General features: G+C 53.6%; 1 protein-coding gene and 1 long non-coding RNA gene across 22 annotated transcripts in view; one reads left to right on the forward strand and one right to left on the reverse strand.

Moving 5' to 3' along the window:
- Window positions 1-14,745, forward strand: part of LOC130682574 (uncharacterized) — a 252,916-nt gene that overhangs the window by 153,190 nt on the left and 84,981 nt on the right. The gene's annotated exons all lie outside the window — the stretch shown is intronic.
- DYSF (dysferlin) overlaps window positions 1-14,745 on the reverse strand; it is a 224,339-nt gene that overhangs the window by 74,163 nt on the left and 135,431 nt on the right. For all 21 annotated transcript variants that reach the window (XM_036908364.2, XM_036908361.2, XM_036908363.2 and 18 more), the window contains 4 exons: window positions 8,892-9,073; window positions 6,237-6,377; window positions 5,397-5,426; window positions 3,663-3,692 (listed from right to left, as the gene is read on the reverse strand). In XM_036908364.2, the coding sequence (XP_036764259.2) occupies window positions 3,663-3,692; window positions 5,397-5,426; window positions 6,237-6,377; window positions 8,892-9,073 (383 nt within the window). The remainder of the gene's footprint in view (window positions 1-3,662; window positions 3,693-5,396; window positions 5,427-6,236; window positions 6,378-8,891; window positions 9,074-14,745) is intronic.

Here is a 14,745-nt window from a genome sequence, read left to right on the forward strand (position 1 = left end):
GTCTCATGAATCACCAGGGAACTTTCCCTTCCTGGACCCCAGATATTGATATTGATGAGCCACCCCACCCAGCTCTGGACATGTTCAACACTGGGCCTTCTACCCATGCAGGTTGCAGGAGACCCCACACCCTCCTTGCCTTTGAGGCATGGAGCTTACCAGTTCCCCTTTCTGAGCACTCTTCTGAGCACTATATCCACCTACCTCCTACTCAGACTCTAGGTCTGCCTTTAAATCTTGCCCGGTGTCCTGAGCTTAAGTCAAGCACCCCCATGGCACCTCTCATGGAAAGACACATCACTCTGTGCCATTTCTATGTGTCCATTCGTCAGTGTCCAGGTTAAACCAGCAATTCTGTACACAGGGACCACAGGTCAGTCCCCTGTCCAATAAATAAAGGATTAAGAATGGATGATTGAAGTGGGGGGAATAATCCCCACGGCAGGGGGAGGTTAGGCCTGCCACCAGTAGTCCCCACCTAACCCAGTGGGGTACAGTCAGGGGACCCTCTGGACAGTCAGATCCTGGTTCCTCAGGGAGCTCCAGGTCGGGCAGCCAGGCGGGTTGGGAGGGCTCCATCGTCTGCCTGCCCCACCCAGCTCGTTAGGAACAACATGTTGCTCTAATTACACTTCCCAGGAAAAATAGTGTTTTAAATTAAGGCCTTGGGGGAGGGAATGGGGGATGGGGGACCACTGAGTTTATTTTCCTGATTGCAAAACACCAAATTTTTCCTTCTAGTGGATTTGGGGGTACAGGAAAGTACCCTATGTACATCCCAAACTAAAAGCCAAACCCTGTCACTTGGATTTGGAAGGCAATGGAGTGACATCTGGTTGGCCCCCTGAGCCTGTAGCAAAAACAGCCATGGAGTAGGCCGGACCTTCTACCAGGGCATCCCCTGCCTGGGAGCAGGACAGAAGAGGCAAGAGAAGGGTACTATTCCAAGGCATGCCCCCTTCAGTGGTCAGGACCGCCAGCCTGAAGGGTCCCCAGGAAGAGTGTCCCTCTGCACATGCTCCCATGCCAGGACCCCTGGTTATAAAGGACACCGCCATGCCCTCTGCTGCCACGTGTGCACGCGTGTGTTCTTGCGAGCGCACACCCTCACACGTGCATGTGCACTCTCCAGCTCTCAGGAAATCTAAAATTGGAGTTTCTTTGAACTCATTCCCCTTGGCAGCACAGACTGCCTTTGTTCTCCAGACAAAAAGGAAAAGAAACGAGACAGAGGGCTCAGAAGAGGCGGGGAGAAGGAGGGAGAGATGGAGCCCAGGCCAAGGAGCCAACAGAGGAAGCGGGAAACAGGAAGGGAAAGCGGGAAGAGGGGAAGGTGAGAAGGCTCAGGACGGGAAACTGCAGGGACACAGTAGGACATAAAGACAGGCTGGGAAGCTGGGGAAGGAAGGTCCCTCCACCAAGCCCTCTGCGAGGACCCAGGTCTCCCAAACATCAGTCATTACAGCTTCCAAGACCCATTGCAAGCGACCCCGGCCCCCCTCCCCCAAGCCAGGGGTTCTCCAGCTGGGCATAAGCCTAGGGGAAGGGAAATCCTGCCCAACAAACTAGCCCTGAGTGGTACACCCCAAGCCCTGGACACTGCCACCTGGACCCCCTCCCGCACCCTTTCTGCCAATCTCTGCTTCGGAAGCCAGCTCAGTGTTACCTCTTCCAGGAAGCCATCCCCACTGTGCTCCATCTCCTCTGGGAGCCCTCCGCATGGACAGATGGCAGTTCATCTCATCTCTGTCTCCCACACAGGCATGGGCCGCACTGGCTGGAAGGCACTCCCCACTAGAGAGGCCATCCTTAAACCATCCTTCAGAGTCACAAAAGCCTCCTCACTGGGCTCTTTTGCTGCCCCTCGCTCCCCAACCCACACCCCCTGCAGCCCGACAGCTTCCTAACGCATCCCTCTGCCCTCTCTGCTCCCAGGTGTTCAAGGGCTCCTGGGGCCAGTGGCCCAGAATCTAAGCTCCCGGTGTAGCTTCTCACAGCCCTCTGCGAAAGCTGGAGCGTTCTTCATAGGGAACAGGCTGGGAGCCTGGCGGGTGCTGAATGGGGGATATAAGGCAGAAGCTTGGCCACGGCAAAGACAGAGAAATCCTGCTGAGGCGTCCGACTTCCTGCAGGACCAGAAGCAGCAGCAGGACTAACCTGCCTCCACCCTATCCCTGGGGGTTCTTAAAGCCAAACAGAACCAGGACCTTGGCATGAGACTTAGCCTTCAAGTGCGGGGGAAGTGGCTGAGTTATGGCTGCAGGGTTGGGGAAGGAGCCCTGGGGATGGGAGTGGGGTCACAAGATCATCTTCTGGGGTTGTTCCTGGACCAGCTGATACTCTGTTGATCTTGCTGAGCCTCAGATCCTTTGAACCTGCTGGTTCTGTGCAGCCCTGTGCCTAGCAAAGCCCCAAGACTTGCTCTTCTCTGGCCCTGCTGGCCCCCACCCTGCCTCAGCCTGTGGCCTGGCCGGCCCTGCAGCAGGACACTTGGCCCTCTTAGGGGTCTGGTCCAGTAGCTGCAAATTTTGATTTGCTTCCTGACAAGACCACAGCGAGACCCCTGCTCTCGGAATCTAAGCCTTCACTGCTACATATTACAAATCCAGTTATTAAGGACTTCAGCTTTTTTTTAATAACTCATCCTGAGCTGGGCCTTCTTCAGAACAGGCTGTGGGTTTTGGCCACAAAGTGCTCTCAATCAAGGGAGAGGGCTCCGTGCCGCTTCCCTGGACAGGACTCCACTCCCCTTTCCAAATCGGCAGTCTTTCGCAACTACAGCCAGAAGCAGGAGGCTGCCTGTCAGGCGCAATTACAGCCAGCTCACTTGGCGGTCCCCACCTCGGTCTGGGAGCAAAAGGAAGTGAGGTAAGGGGCGCAGGGCCCGCGGATCCCACATCCTGACCCTGCTCTTCAAGTCCAAATTACACTGAAAATGTCAAACGGTGTCCACTCCCAGCCTGGGGATTCCCTGATGGCAGGAAGTGGTTGCCCTTTTCCCAACTCCCCCATCTCACCAGGGCTCTCCTCCCTGTCTCTGCCAAGGCCTCTGCCCCACTCACTCACAAGGACCCACTCACCAATGTGCAGGAGGCCATAAAGGAACGTGTTCCATATCCCTCATGGCAAGGATGTAGCCTTACTTCATCAAGAAGCAAACCCAAACTTCTTCGAGAACCTAGGAATCCACAGCTCACCCCAGCCCCTAAACCAGCAAGACTCTAAACTGGAGCTTGGCCCCTTGGGCCAAAGACATGTTCCCCACTTTCTTCCCACAGCAATGTCTGGTTGATGCTACCTCCACCAGAAAGGCTTCCTTGACTGCGGCCCCTTATAAACATGTTATTCTTAAAAACATGCCATCTGGCATTGAACCAGATGAGACTGTATTTCTGTCCATGAGGTCTGGATGAATCTGGCCTCCAACAGGGCAACAAGCCTTCTGAGATCAGAATCACGCCAGGACACACCCCAGGCAGCCCTGGGTCCACACAGATTGTGGGCAATGAGATCCAAACTAGTCTCTATGTGGCAAATGCCCCTTGGGGTATCAGGAACCCAGAAGGTTCCAGGGCACATGCCTAAAGGCTGGCCCTTACTTTCCCTCTGTCTCTGCCCACATGCCCCCATCCATGGGCCATAGCTGTGAGGGTTCAGCTCACCTCTTCCAGTATCCCTGATGCATCCTGCACCTGGGCCACACCATGGAGTGTTCCACATCCAGGAATTGGTGAAGGGAAGAGAAATGGGAGGGTAAAAATTTACCATTAGTGACAAGGAACACTAGGCTAAGGCAGAGATCAGCACACAGATGGCACCCTAAGGAGAGCTAATAGAAACCACCTCCCACCCAGGGTGAGGGGTGTTGTGCTTCCAGCAATGTCCTCCATGTAGTCCTTGAGAAAGAAGGTATAATGGACATTGATGCTGAGGGACCAGTGGGAGAGGCCGAAGCAGAAACCAAGAGCCCAAGTACCTCTGGAAGTGACAGGAGAACAGAAAATGACAGACAGGCCTGGGACCCTGGAGCTTTGCTGGAGCACGTGGACTTGGAGAGGTGAGGAGAAGCAGCCTGGATCCCCAGGGTCTGGTGGGCCTGAGAAGCAGGAGCTCAGAGTAGGCAGGAGAGGGAAAGGGCGAGAACTAGAGGGGTAAGGAAAAAGCCCAGGGTGGAATTGGGGGCAGGGGGTGAAGGAGAGCCTGCACTGTAAGAACTGTCTGCAAACTGCCTGAGTTGATTTATGAGTGCAGAGACATCCTAACAGAGCCCAAATGGCCAACTGTCAAAGCTGCAGCTGAGGCTGGCTGAGATAGTATTTCCTGATTCAGATTAGCTGGGGTACCCGTAAAGGATCTGCACTTTCTGCTATGACCCCTAGGAGAAGGAAGGATTGCAGAGAGAAGGGAATGAAGTACCCATCACTAGCAGAAGGAAGAAAACCAGGTCACAGTGGAAACAAGTTGGGGAAGATGGTCTAAATTAGAGCTTCTGAAACTCAAGCATGTATCAAGAACCCCCTGAAGGGCTCATTAATACCCAGGCTGCTGCACACCTTCCATTTGCTTCAGTGAGTTTGAAGTGGGACCCACTTCTAACAATATCCCAGGTGAGGCCACACTGAGAACTATGGCTAAGTCAATGTTTTTCAGCCCTGATTGCATAATAAAATCCCCTGAGCAGCATTGAAAGACACCAATGCATGAGCCACACCCTAATAGATAGTGTTTTGTTTGGTCTGGGGTGAGCATTTGTGATTTTTAAGGCTGCCCAAAGAATACTAATCTGCAGCCTGGCTGAGAGACACTAGGCTTAGCCATTCGAGCTTTCTCACAAGGGACCATCATGGAAGATTGAAGGTACGTAGACTGTGAGGAAAGAATCTGGGAGGGGTGGAGTGTATGGAAAATGGAAGTTTCTATGGCCAGGATCCTCACCTGACCCTAATATACTTGATGATGTAATTGACCTACTCAGTAGGCTAATGCTTCCACACCCACTGGCAATAAGCCAATATTGTCCCTGTTGCTATAGAGTGAAACAAGCCCAAACCCCATTGGGAATAGGGCATCTACCCCCAAAGGAGTCTACTGTGTATATCTCTCCCATCCCTGAACATATTTTGGGGATAATGGTTGCAGACCACTGCAGGTGAGGTCAGACTGAGGATACATGTGGTGAAGGCAGTTCTGAGGGGATGTGCCACAAGAGACCATGAGGTCTCTTCACTCTGAGAGTCTGTGATTCTCAGGCTTCCAGGGCCCCACCCAAGCCCTCCTCTGCTTGAAGGCAGGGCAGAGGGGCTGTGAACACCTGACTGCCCTTCACAGCCCCAAGGGAGCCACAAACACAAGGAGGCTGACAATCAGTCTGAAGAGAAAGTAAAAGCAAGACTTACCTCAAATCCAGGAATATGGTGAATGGCTGGCTGTGGTGAAGGAAAAGAGAGCTTGGGTCAGGCACTGCCACCCAAGGCCCCCATCACCCTCTTTTCTGCCCTGGCCAAGCAAACACATCCCCAACCACAAAATGACACTCATGGAATACGTCAGTGGTCAGACAGTCCAGGGATTTGCAGACCCTATTCCTCGGAGGCCGAGGGACTCCTCAGGGGTGCCTAGGGGTGGGCAGGGGCACCATGTCCTGTATATGCTGTGTCCCTCCTCCATACTCTTTACCTGGAGTAGGCCTACTTCTATTCTATGTAAGTAGGCTTACATTTTGGGATTCATATCACACTAAGAGCAGGTTTGAAGATACAGCTTTTACTTAAACCCTATTTCACAGCAGGTGGTTGGCCCAGGCTCATGCAGCTAGGTCATGGCAGAGCTAGGACTAGAACAGAGGGTCTTCCCTTACCTGTCCCAGGAGATGCCCCCCCATCACAAGGAAGGCTCCCCCCACCCAGAAACCATTTCAGGTTAGAGCTCATGGCAAAGTACATCCAATGGCCAGAGAACTCAGATATTCTAGCACTGTCCAGATTCCAAAATTCTACATTGATGTTAGATCACATCCTGATTTGGGGTTCAGAAAAGATGGGCAAAACCAATTCTTGCAGGAAGAGTGACTTCCAGAGGTGTCTGTTCAGTGCTGTCCATGGGCCCCTGATAGGGGAAGAAGGATGTATCGCAGGCTCCACCCCTCCATCAGGGACTACCCTGTCTGTGCTCCCCATTGTTCCCCAGCTGGTACTCCCTGCCCGAGCCTCCTGGATCCAAACGTGAACCAGCCTCACCTTCTCTCTCTGGATGAGTTCAAAAGAGGCCAGCAGCTCACCCACTGGCTGGCTGCCCCTGGTCAGCGGGAACCAGGCTAGCCGGGGCATCCGTTCCAGACTCGGCTCACAGATGCAGCGTCCCATAAACTCATCTGCCCCCTAGACCAGGCATGGAGAAAGAAGAGTCAGCAGTCCCCAGCCCAGAGCTCTGGGTGGTCTCAGAGCAATCACCAGGCCTACGTTCAGCTTCCTGAACTTGAAAAGGCCTTAGGAGTCAGGGAAGCCCCAGTGAAAAATAGTGAGCTGGCCCCCCTTAGAAAGATGTGAGGACAAGTGAGAGGCCTCCTCCCGCTGCTGCTAGATGTATGCTCTCATCATGGCTGACAGTCCCTCTGTCTGTCCAACCAGCATTCACCTTGCTTTAATTTATTCAAGCTCTGAGCCCACCAGGGACCAGAATGATAGCCTCCTAGCATTTCTCTAATGCCCTCAGCAGTACAGGTATTTGACATTTCCAAGGGCTCTTGCATCTTCTGTGCATTTCACCTCTAAATTTCCCCACTTTCCCAGATGGGGCATTTGTGATTTAAAAAAAAAAAATTGAGTCTCATTAAATTAAATGAGACTTGTTAAAATGATACTTTCGTCTTATCATTCCTTTGCTCAGGTACCTTCCTGAGGATAGAGTCCTCCACTGCCTAGAGGATAGAGTCCAAATATCCTCCCCACAGAGAACGCCCTCTCACTGGAACCTGCTCACCTCTCCCACCCTGCCTCATTCTCCCGACTCCTCTACTCTAGCCTGCTGGGTCCCCTGGCTTTTGCATGGGCCATTTCCCCCATCATAGTGCCCTCTACCCTTATCAGCCCTCACTCACAGCCCTGCCCAAGCTCAGCCCTCTGACCTGGGCCTCTGTGGCCTTCCTGGCCTTGCGGTTAGCTTTCCCGAGGGCAGGGGCAGCGGGCAGGGCCTAGGTCTCAGCCCAACGATGCCACAGCCCTCACAAGCCCTGGTGCCTTGCCCAAGGCCCTCATCTGGAGAGACCTGGAGCAGGACTGGGAAGCCTCCCAACCTGCAGTCACATCATTCTTGGGGACATCCCCATGAGCTGTTCTGGAGCAGCCAGCAGCTCTTGCCTGACTGCCCATATCAGCAGGTGACAGTCCAGCACTGACCACTCCGGGTGGAGCACTGGAAGGGGTCCTGGAGGCTCCTCTGGGCCAGGCATGGTCCCTTTAGTTTCTGGGTTGTGGAAAGCTTGTGGGGAGAGGAGTCCTTGCAGAGCCTGGGCAGCCAGGACAGCAGGAGCTCAGGACAGTGGGTATTTGCTACCAGGGACAGATTCGTTCGACTACATTAACAATGAGCACGGCTCTGATCTCCCCCAGGACCTTGGAGCCCACCCACCCATAAGGGGTCCTGGATCTTCTCTCCCTGGGATCCCCCTAGGCATGGCCTGCAGGGGAGAGAGAGTCAGAGCCACATCTTAAAAGGAGAGGTAGGATGCTATTGGAAGAGAGGGAATGTGTCCTGTTGGCCTCTCAGCCCTCCCTGCAGCAACATTTGCACCTGCTCCTCCTGCTTAGCTCCTTAGCCCAGCATCCTCCTGGTCCTGCCCCAAAGGTGCCAGGTTCTGTGCTCTTCCCCAAATGGCCCCAAAGAGACTCTCCCTCAAGTTGCACATTGGAGCCAGCTTTTCCTTCCAAGGGGATTGCTCATATTTGACCCAGCCCAGGCCTGTGTTGGCCACTGCTAGCTGGCCCCCACCACCTGGTAGGGTGCCCTAAACAGCATCACCTTCCCCTATCCACTGGTCACCACACCCTCCCAGAGCACCTGACATTCAGTCATGGCAACTCTTTCTGGAAGCATCTTCCAAACTCTGACCCCCCTTTTATCCACTGCCACCCCCAAAGAGGCTGGGCCTCTTCACCACATGCACCATCAGCCAACAGTCCCTCTCTTCTCTCCTCTTCCTAAAATGTTGCTCTGTCCCTGTCACTCCCCTGCTCCCCTGGTCTCACACCCCTTTCTCCCCCTTCCTAGCCTGACCCCTCCCTTCTCTGCCCTCCACCCACCCCCATACTGTCTCTCTGCCTCACCCCCACACCCCAATATCACACTGGTTCCCCAACTGCCAGTCGAATATGCTGGCAGCTCCCATTTTGAACAGCACAACCACAGAGCATTTCCATCGCCTCCCATCACCATCTCCCTGGAGGGTTCTCCACTCTCTCTGGGGGACTCCCAGTCCCCACTAGACTGGGAACCCCAAGTGAGGAGCCACTCAGCCCAGGACACAAGTGTTTGATAAATGTTTTGGGAGTCAGTGCAGCTCTCTCGATAGGAAGATGTGTCTGGCCTGGGATCTTATGAGCAAGTTACAGGCAGCAAAAAACCCAGGCTCCTGACCCATAGCCAAACACCCATTCCAGATCTGTCCCCTTGCTCTGCTTCAGGCACAGCACATGTGCTAGCAATCTGTTTTTAATTACTCTAAAATACTTTTCACCACTCTGTAGCCTGTGAGGTCAGGTGAGAGGCCATCAGTCCCAGACTGGGGAGTACCCATCTGGTTGGGGACTAGTCCCTCACAGCACCATTTCCCCCTGGGCCCCTGGGGTTGAGGGGCAGTGAGGGGACAAGGGAGGGAGGGAGGCAGGCAGACTCACGTAGGTGTCATGGTCATACAGCTCCACCACGATGCTGGGTGGCTGCTCAGCAATGCTGGCTGGCTCGCCAAAGATCTCAATCTCATAGAAGATGAGTGTCTGGTCCCAGGTGGGGTTCAGGGTATTCTTTGCCACCACTGTCTTCTGGCTCTGATGCAGGAAGGAGACGATCGCATAGGGGTCTGTGCGGGCCAGATACAGGGAAGAGAGACAGGGCACAGCAGAGACCATGAGAGCTGTGTGCTCAGGAGTCACGCGGGCCACAATGCTGAGCAGAACTATGGCTGCCACTCTGGAACAACCAACATTCAGGCTGAAGCCCAATTCCCTGGGGACCCTCCCCGCCCTCTGTGAGGCCACCTAGTGGGCCACAGAGGGTAATGGAGCTGAGGTCAGGAGAATGGGCACAAAGGTCCACAGGACTTCCCCTTCTGGGCTTCTTCCTGGGCTGGCTGCTGGGGGCAAGGTCCAGCTGGAGGAAATGAGTGCCTGCATGGTGCATTCATTCATTCACTCATTCATTCATCCAACAAACATTTATTGAGTGCCTCTGCATGCCAGGCTAGGGGCTAGGTACTAGGAACTAGAAAGCAATTGGAGCAAAATCATAATTCATATACGCAAACCTGAAACTGCAATTCTGATAAGTGATTTGAAGAATGGAAATAAGGTGAGGTGGAGGGACCTAGCTTCCTTGAAGAAGAGAGAGTAGAGCCATAAGACTGGTGCCTAGGTCTGCATTTCAGCTAGCTCACCCTGGCTGCCACATGGAGAACAGACTGGAGGGGACAGAAGTGGGTGCAGGGAGACTAGTTATTAGGCTACTGCAAGGGTTCAGGTAGAGATGGTGGTGGTCTGGATGGCCAGGCTGCTAGAGAAAAGCACATGGACCCTAAAGCTAGTGTAAGAGGAAGCCTAAGGTCCTTGCAGGGATGGGATTTTCCCACAGGTTGCTACAGGGATCTTAGGTTCCCCGTGCCCCAAACGCCTTCCCAGCCGCCATGTTAACATGGGACCCACCCACTGGTCACTCCCTCTGCCCAGTCCCAAATGGAAGTTGGTGTGTATCACTAGAGAAGATTCTAGAGCAGTATCTCAAACGTGAGCATGCAACAGAATCTCCTGGAAGGCTTACACAGACTGTGGGGCTCTACCCACAGAGACTCATCCATCAGGTCCAGGGTGGGGTGTGAGAACTCTGTTTTGCATTTGCATTTGCATTTCCAACAAGTTCCCAGGTGGTGCTCAGGCTGCCTTCTGGGGCCACACTTCGGACACCAATGCAGAAGGTCCTATGGGACTGTGTGCATGGAATCTGGGACAGAAGCAAAGGGTTTGGGGAAGGGACATCCTCCAATTTCTCTCATTAGAACGTCAGACTGGGCACGGGGTCATTTGCTGCTATTTTGTAAGACTCAAAGTGCCAGATCACAGAGGGTAATGGACAGGGAAGTCTGGGGATGCAGGAGGCTGGCATCTGGTTGCTAGATATCTGGGAAGGCTGAGCCCAAATGCCCTGTACCCTTGGCACCTGCTATATCCTGCAGTGCCTTGCATCCTCTGAGCCCCATAGTCTAGCCCTGGCACTGCTCCTAACTCCCTGTGTGATCTCAAGAGGGCCTCAGCACTAGAAATTAAGTACTGGGGCTGAGATGGGGAGACAGAGCTTCCCCCCAAAGGGCAGGAAAGCAAGACAGGCTCCCCCACCATAAGGAGACCAAATATCATGCCAGGGCCACTGCACAGGAGGTGGCAGTGTGACCCATAAAAGATGTGAGAAGGCTGGGGTGGGCAATGGGAAGGTTTCAACAGGGAATGGGGAGAGCAGGGTCCATGATTCTGGCTGTTGCCCGAGAGGCTAGTTTGAAGGGTTTGGAGATTTAAGGGTTTAGCTTCTGGAGGCAGAAGCTACGGGCACTCACTGAACAATGTTAGGTTTGGCTAACAGGAGGCAGCCACCACCCTGGGACCAGCTCATAAGCCTTCAGGTACAAAAGCACAATGGGGTCAGTCCTCGAGGACTTCCTGCAGGAAATTTTTTTGAACCTGATTCTGGGGGTAGAAGAGAGCAATGAGAGGCCCTGGGCAAGGGAAGGGGCAGGGGAGCCATGCCCACCATGTCTCTCCATCCCCATCTGATGGGAGCCTCCCTGGCATGGGGCTCCCCTTCCATGCACCAGCCCTGGCAGGGCTGGCCCCGGGCCCTTCCCGTTCTGCCCTGGCAGGGCCCAGCGGCGTCTGTGCATTTAATGAAACCGTCTGGCTGTGATACCATCAGCTCCAAGCACGGCAGAGAACCTCTCCCTGGTTCCAGTAAGGGAAAGAGGCGCGTTCCGATAAACAAAACCATATTAGAGAGCCGGCAAAAAAGCCCCTTTTGTTCCCACCCCTCTTGTGCTTCCCAATGCTTTATTTTTATAAGCGCTTGGGCCCCAGACCGACCACGTTTACACAAAGATCACAATTGCACATTGTGGCGGCTGTGCGCACTGTATTGGTGCTGGCAGCACCCCCCACGTTGCCCCAGCCCCTCCAAAGGCCAACTCCTTCCAGCAGCCCCATCAGCACAAGCAATGAGCTCAGCACTGGGGGAACGGGGAGGGGGTGGCTTTCAAACAAAAATCACCCAGACCCACATATACACCCCACCCGCCCATGGGAGGAAAACACACACAACAAAGGCATTGTAAAGAGCAGGTCTGGAGGCCCAGGGCCTCAGACACTGGGCTACTGTGTGCTAGGGCCTGGCTTCTCCCCCAACAGGGCCCAGCCCCTCCAAGAAAAAGAAACAAGGCTGGTGAGGTGTTGCTGAAGCGAGGTGGTCAGATGAAGGGAAGCCAGACAGATGCACGGACACATCTCTCTTCCAGGGGTGCCGAGAGGAGAGAGAAGCAGATCTTAAGAAAGTTGAGGGGCTGGCTTGCCCCTGTCCACCCCAGCTTAAGCAGGCCCCCCAGGACCGCTCCTACAGGACAGGGGTAGCATTAGCCCTCTGGCCTCACCCACCAAGCTGTACAGAGCACCCCCAGAACTGTGGCGGAATGTGGCTGGATCGAAGCCCTGTAAAGAACCCCCAGCTGCCCTGGGAAGCTCCAGCCAGGAACACACAAGGTTCTACTGGACTCTGTCATAAGAGGCCCCAGGCAGGTGATCTTTTGCTGGATATGGAGCCCTGCTCAGGAGCGCTGTTGCTCAGACCTTCCTGGAGCTCCAGGGAGGACACTTCCACACTCAAAATACACTAAGCTTTCTTCAGGGGCCTTCCCACCAACCAATTCAGACCACCGGGATGGGGGACAGGGCAAGCAGTGCCACCAACTTGTCAGAAGAGGGAGCTTCCCCCAGGAAGACCAAGTCGCTTGCCGACGCTCAAACACGGTGGGAGTGGGGGGGGCTAGCTCCCCTGACTTCTGGCCTAGTGCCCCTTCTACCATGCTACTCACAGGCAAAGGGCCCTTTAGAAAGAGTGGAGAAGATCACGACCAGTAAGGCAGTGCAAATGAAAGCTACAATAGAGTAATACTTTTCCTGTAAAATTAAGAAAAACTCTTTAGAATTGTAAGACCCAGTGTTGGCAAATATTTGATGAAATAGGTACTCTCCTTTATTGCCAGAAACAATTCAGAAACTCTTAAGGAAAGCAACTGGGCAGTATGCCCTGAAAAACATAAAACTGTGTATACCCTGCTTCCCATATTCCTGGGGATCACCCAAATTAACCAAAAAGCTGTATGTGCAAAGATGTTCACTCCTGAGTTATTTGTACTCCATCATTCATTCAATATATAGTCACTGACTGGCAAGCATGTGGTAGGTAAGCATGGTGCTAGGATTATAAAAGTAAATGAGATACAATGTAGGCTCATAGGATCACGACTACTAGTTGGAGATGGTGACTAAACAGCAACAATAATAAAAGGTGATGTGCAACTTAACAACAGAGAGTATAAGGTGCTGGGGGGTGGGGGAGGACCCCAGTGTAGCCTAGTGGTATCAAGTCAGGTTCCCCAAAGGCAGTCTCCTACCCTGAGTCTCAAAAGCAAAGAGGTTAGTTAACCAAGGCAGATCAAGGAAAAGGACACCTTCTAGCCAAAGGCACCCAGGAGCACAGGCACCTGGGAAAGAGCAAACTGCTGGGCAGGCTGAGGTGGGGGGCGGCGGGGACAGAGGAGGAGGGAGGAGGAGGAGGAGGCAGAGCCAGTCACAACGGTCCTGGACTCATGCTGAGCAATTTGGACTGGATCCTGTAGATCAGTGTCTCCCAAAATGTGTTCTTTGAAACGTGAGTTCTCTGGGGAGCTAATGAGCACTTAAATAGGTCCAACAGCCTCTTTTCCTTCAGCCTCCTCAGAGCCTTTCCATGCCACTGTGCGCTGTAAATCTCTAAGTGTGCCATGTTTCCCAGTCTCTCCTGCTCAGGAACCCTTTTGAAGTGGAGCATTTCACAAGCGTCCAATGCACCTTGGAAAATAGCTCCTTAAGCTCAGCAGGAGAATTCCCCCAACCAGAGCCAACCTTAACAGAAAGCATGCTTCTAGAGAGGGGCAGGGCCGTGACTGGAGGCCAGACACGTGAAACCCAAAAGCTAGAACTTCCCAGCCCAACCAGGACAGGGTCTGGATCTGGGGGAAACTAAGGCACTGGTACCCATAAGGAGATCTGGGCTGTGGGGCCGCTGCAGTTCTTCAGCCCTCACTGTGGCCAGGCCTGGCAGAAAACCCTCAGGGCCACCCAGCTGGCACACAGCTTTGACCTTCTAGGAACCACAGGGCCAACAAGGAGGGCACAGGACTTCCTGCTTTCTTGACAGATACCCCACCCTGTAAATGAATAACCTGGCATCTGGTCCACTTATCATCTCTCAGCTGCTTGATTAGCCCCAGCAAGTCAGGCCCCTGAGCCCGCTGACCTGTGAGACTCTCAAAGAGGAGCTTCTGGGTCCCTCACCCACACCATCTGCAGCATGGTGACCTCACAACAGAGCTGCCCAAGGGTTGTTGGTCCTGGTGGCAGCTCTGCAAGCAGAGCTTATGGCTCCTTCAGCCGCAGTGGAGGTTCCCAGCTGGGGGAGGGGCAGAGCAGAATTCCCTGGGGGACCATTTGGCAAAGTAGACCACTTCCTCCTTGATTCCCTCTGAGAATTATCAGTCCACAGTGAAGAGCAACTCAGCTCAGGCTGCCTCTCAGGGAAGGAATGATGCCCACTAGGTATGGCGTTGAGGATGTGATTTCTAAGCCTTTGCATCAGATCTCTTCCATTCAAAGTAAACCCAGCACAAACTCCAGATGTCCACCAAGCAGTGGCAACCCCAGAAGAGAATTATCAAAGAGAAGTCATTTGACTCAAGCATCATTTTACATTTTTTATGCCTAATCACTACACAGGCCACACACACTCATAACCACCCTACACACATGCCCTCTCAGTGGTCCAAATTGATGCTGGCTGTGTACTCGAACCCCACCCAAGGCAAAATCCTCAGGCAGCCTGGACAGTAGGATCTCCACAAGTCTCCCTTTCCTGACTGAGTTTAATATTGTTTGGCAAGTAGTTCCTGGGCAATTCCTGTGTGGGACCCAAACCCTCACCAGGGAGAACCAAGTAGACAAAGCTCTGGCCACTGCGCAGCCCAAAGCCCACAATACAGGGGACAGGCAGCCCACTCAGCCATGGGAGGCCACCACTGTGGGGAAAGGCCCAGAACACCACAGGTCAGAGTCAATGGAGTCCTTCCTGAGAAGGACTTCTCCACCCAGACACTGGGCAGCAGGCTGGAAGATGATACCAGGGACAGACTCTATGCTGGACCTTCCCCTGGCCCCAGACATTCTGGATTCACACATGGGTTTCCTC

The sequence above is a fragment of the Manis pentadactyla genome, chromosome 2 (assembly GCF_030020395.1).
Source record: "Manis pentadactyla isolate mManPen7 chromosome 2, mManPen7.hap1, whole genome shotgun sequence".
NCBI lineage: Eukaryota > Metazoa > Chordata > Mammalia > Pholidota > Manidae > Manis > Manis pentadactyla.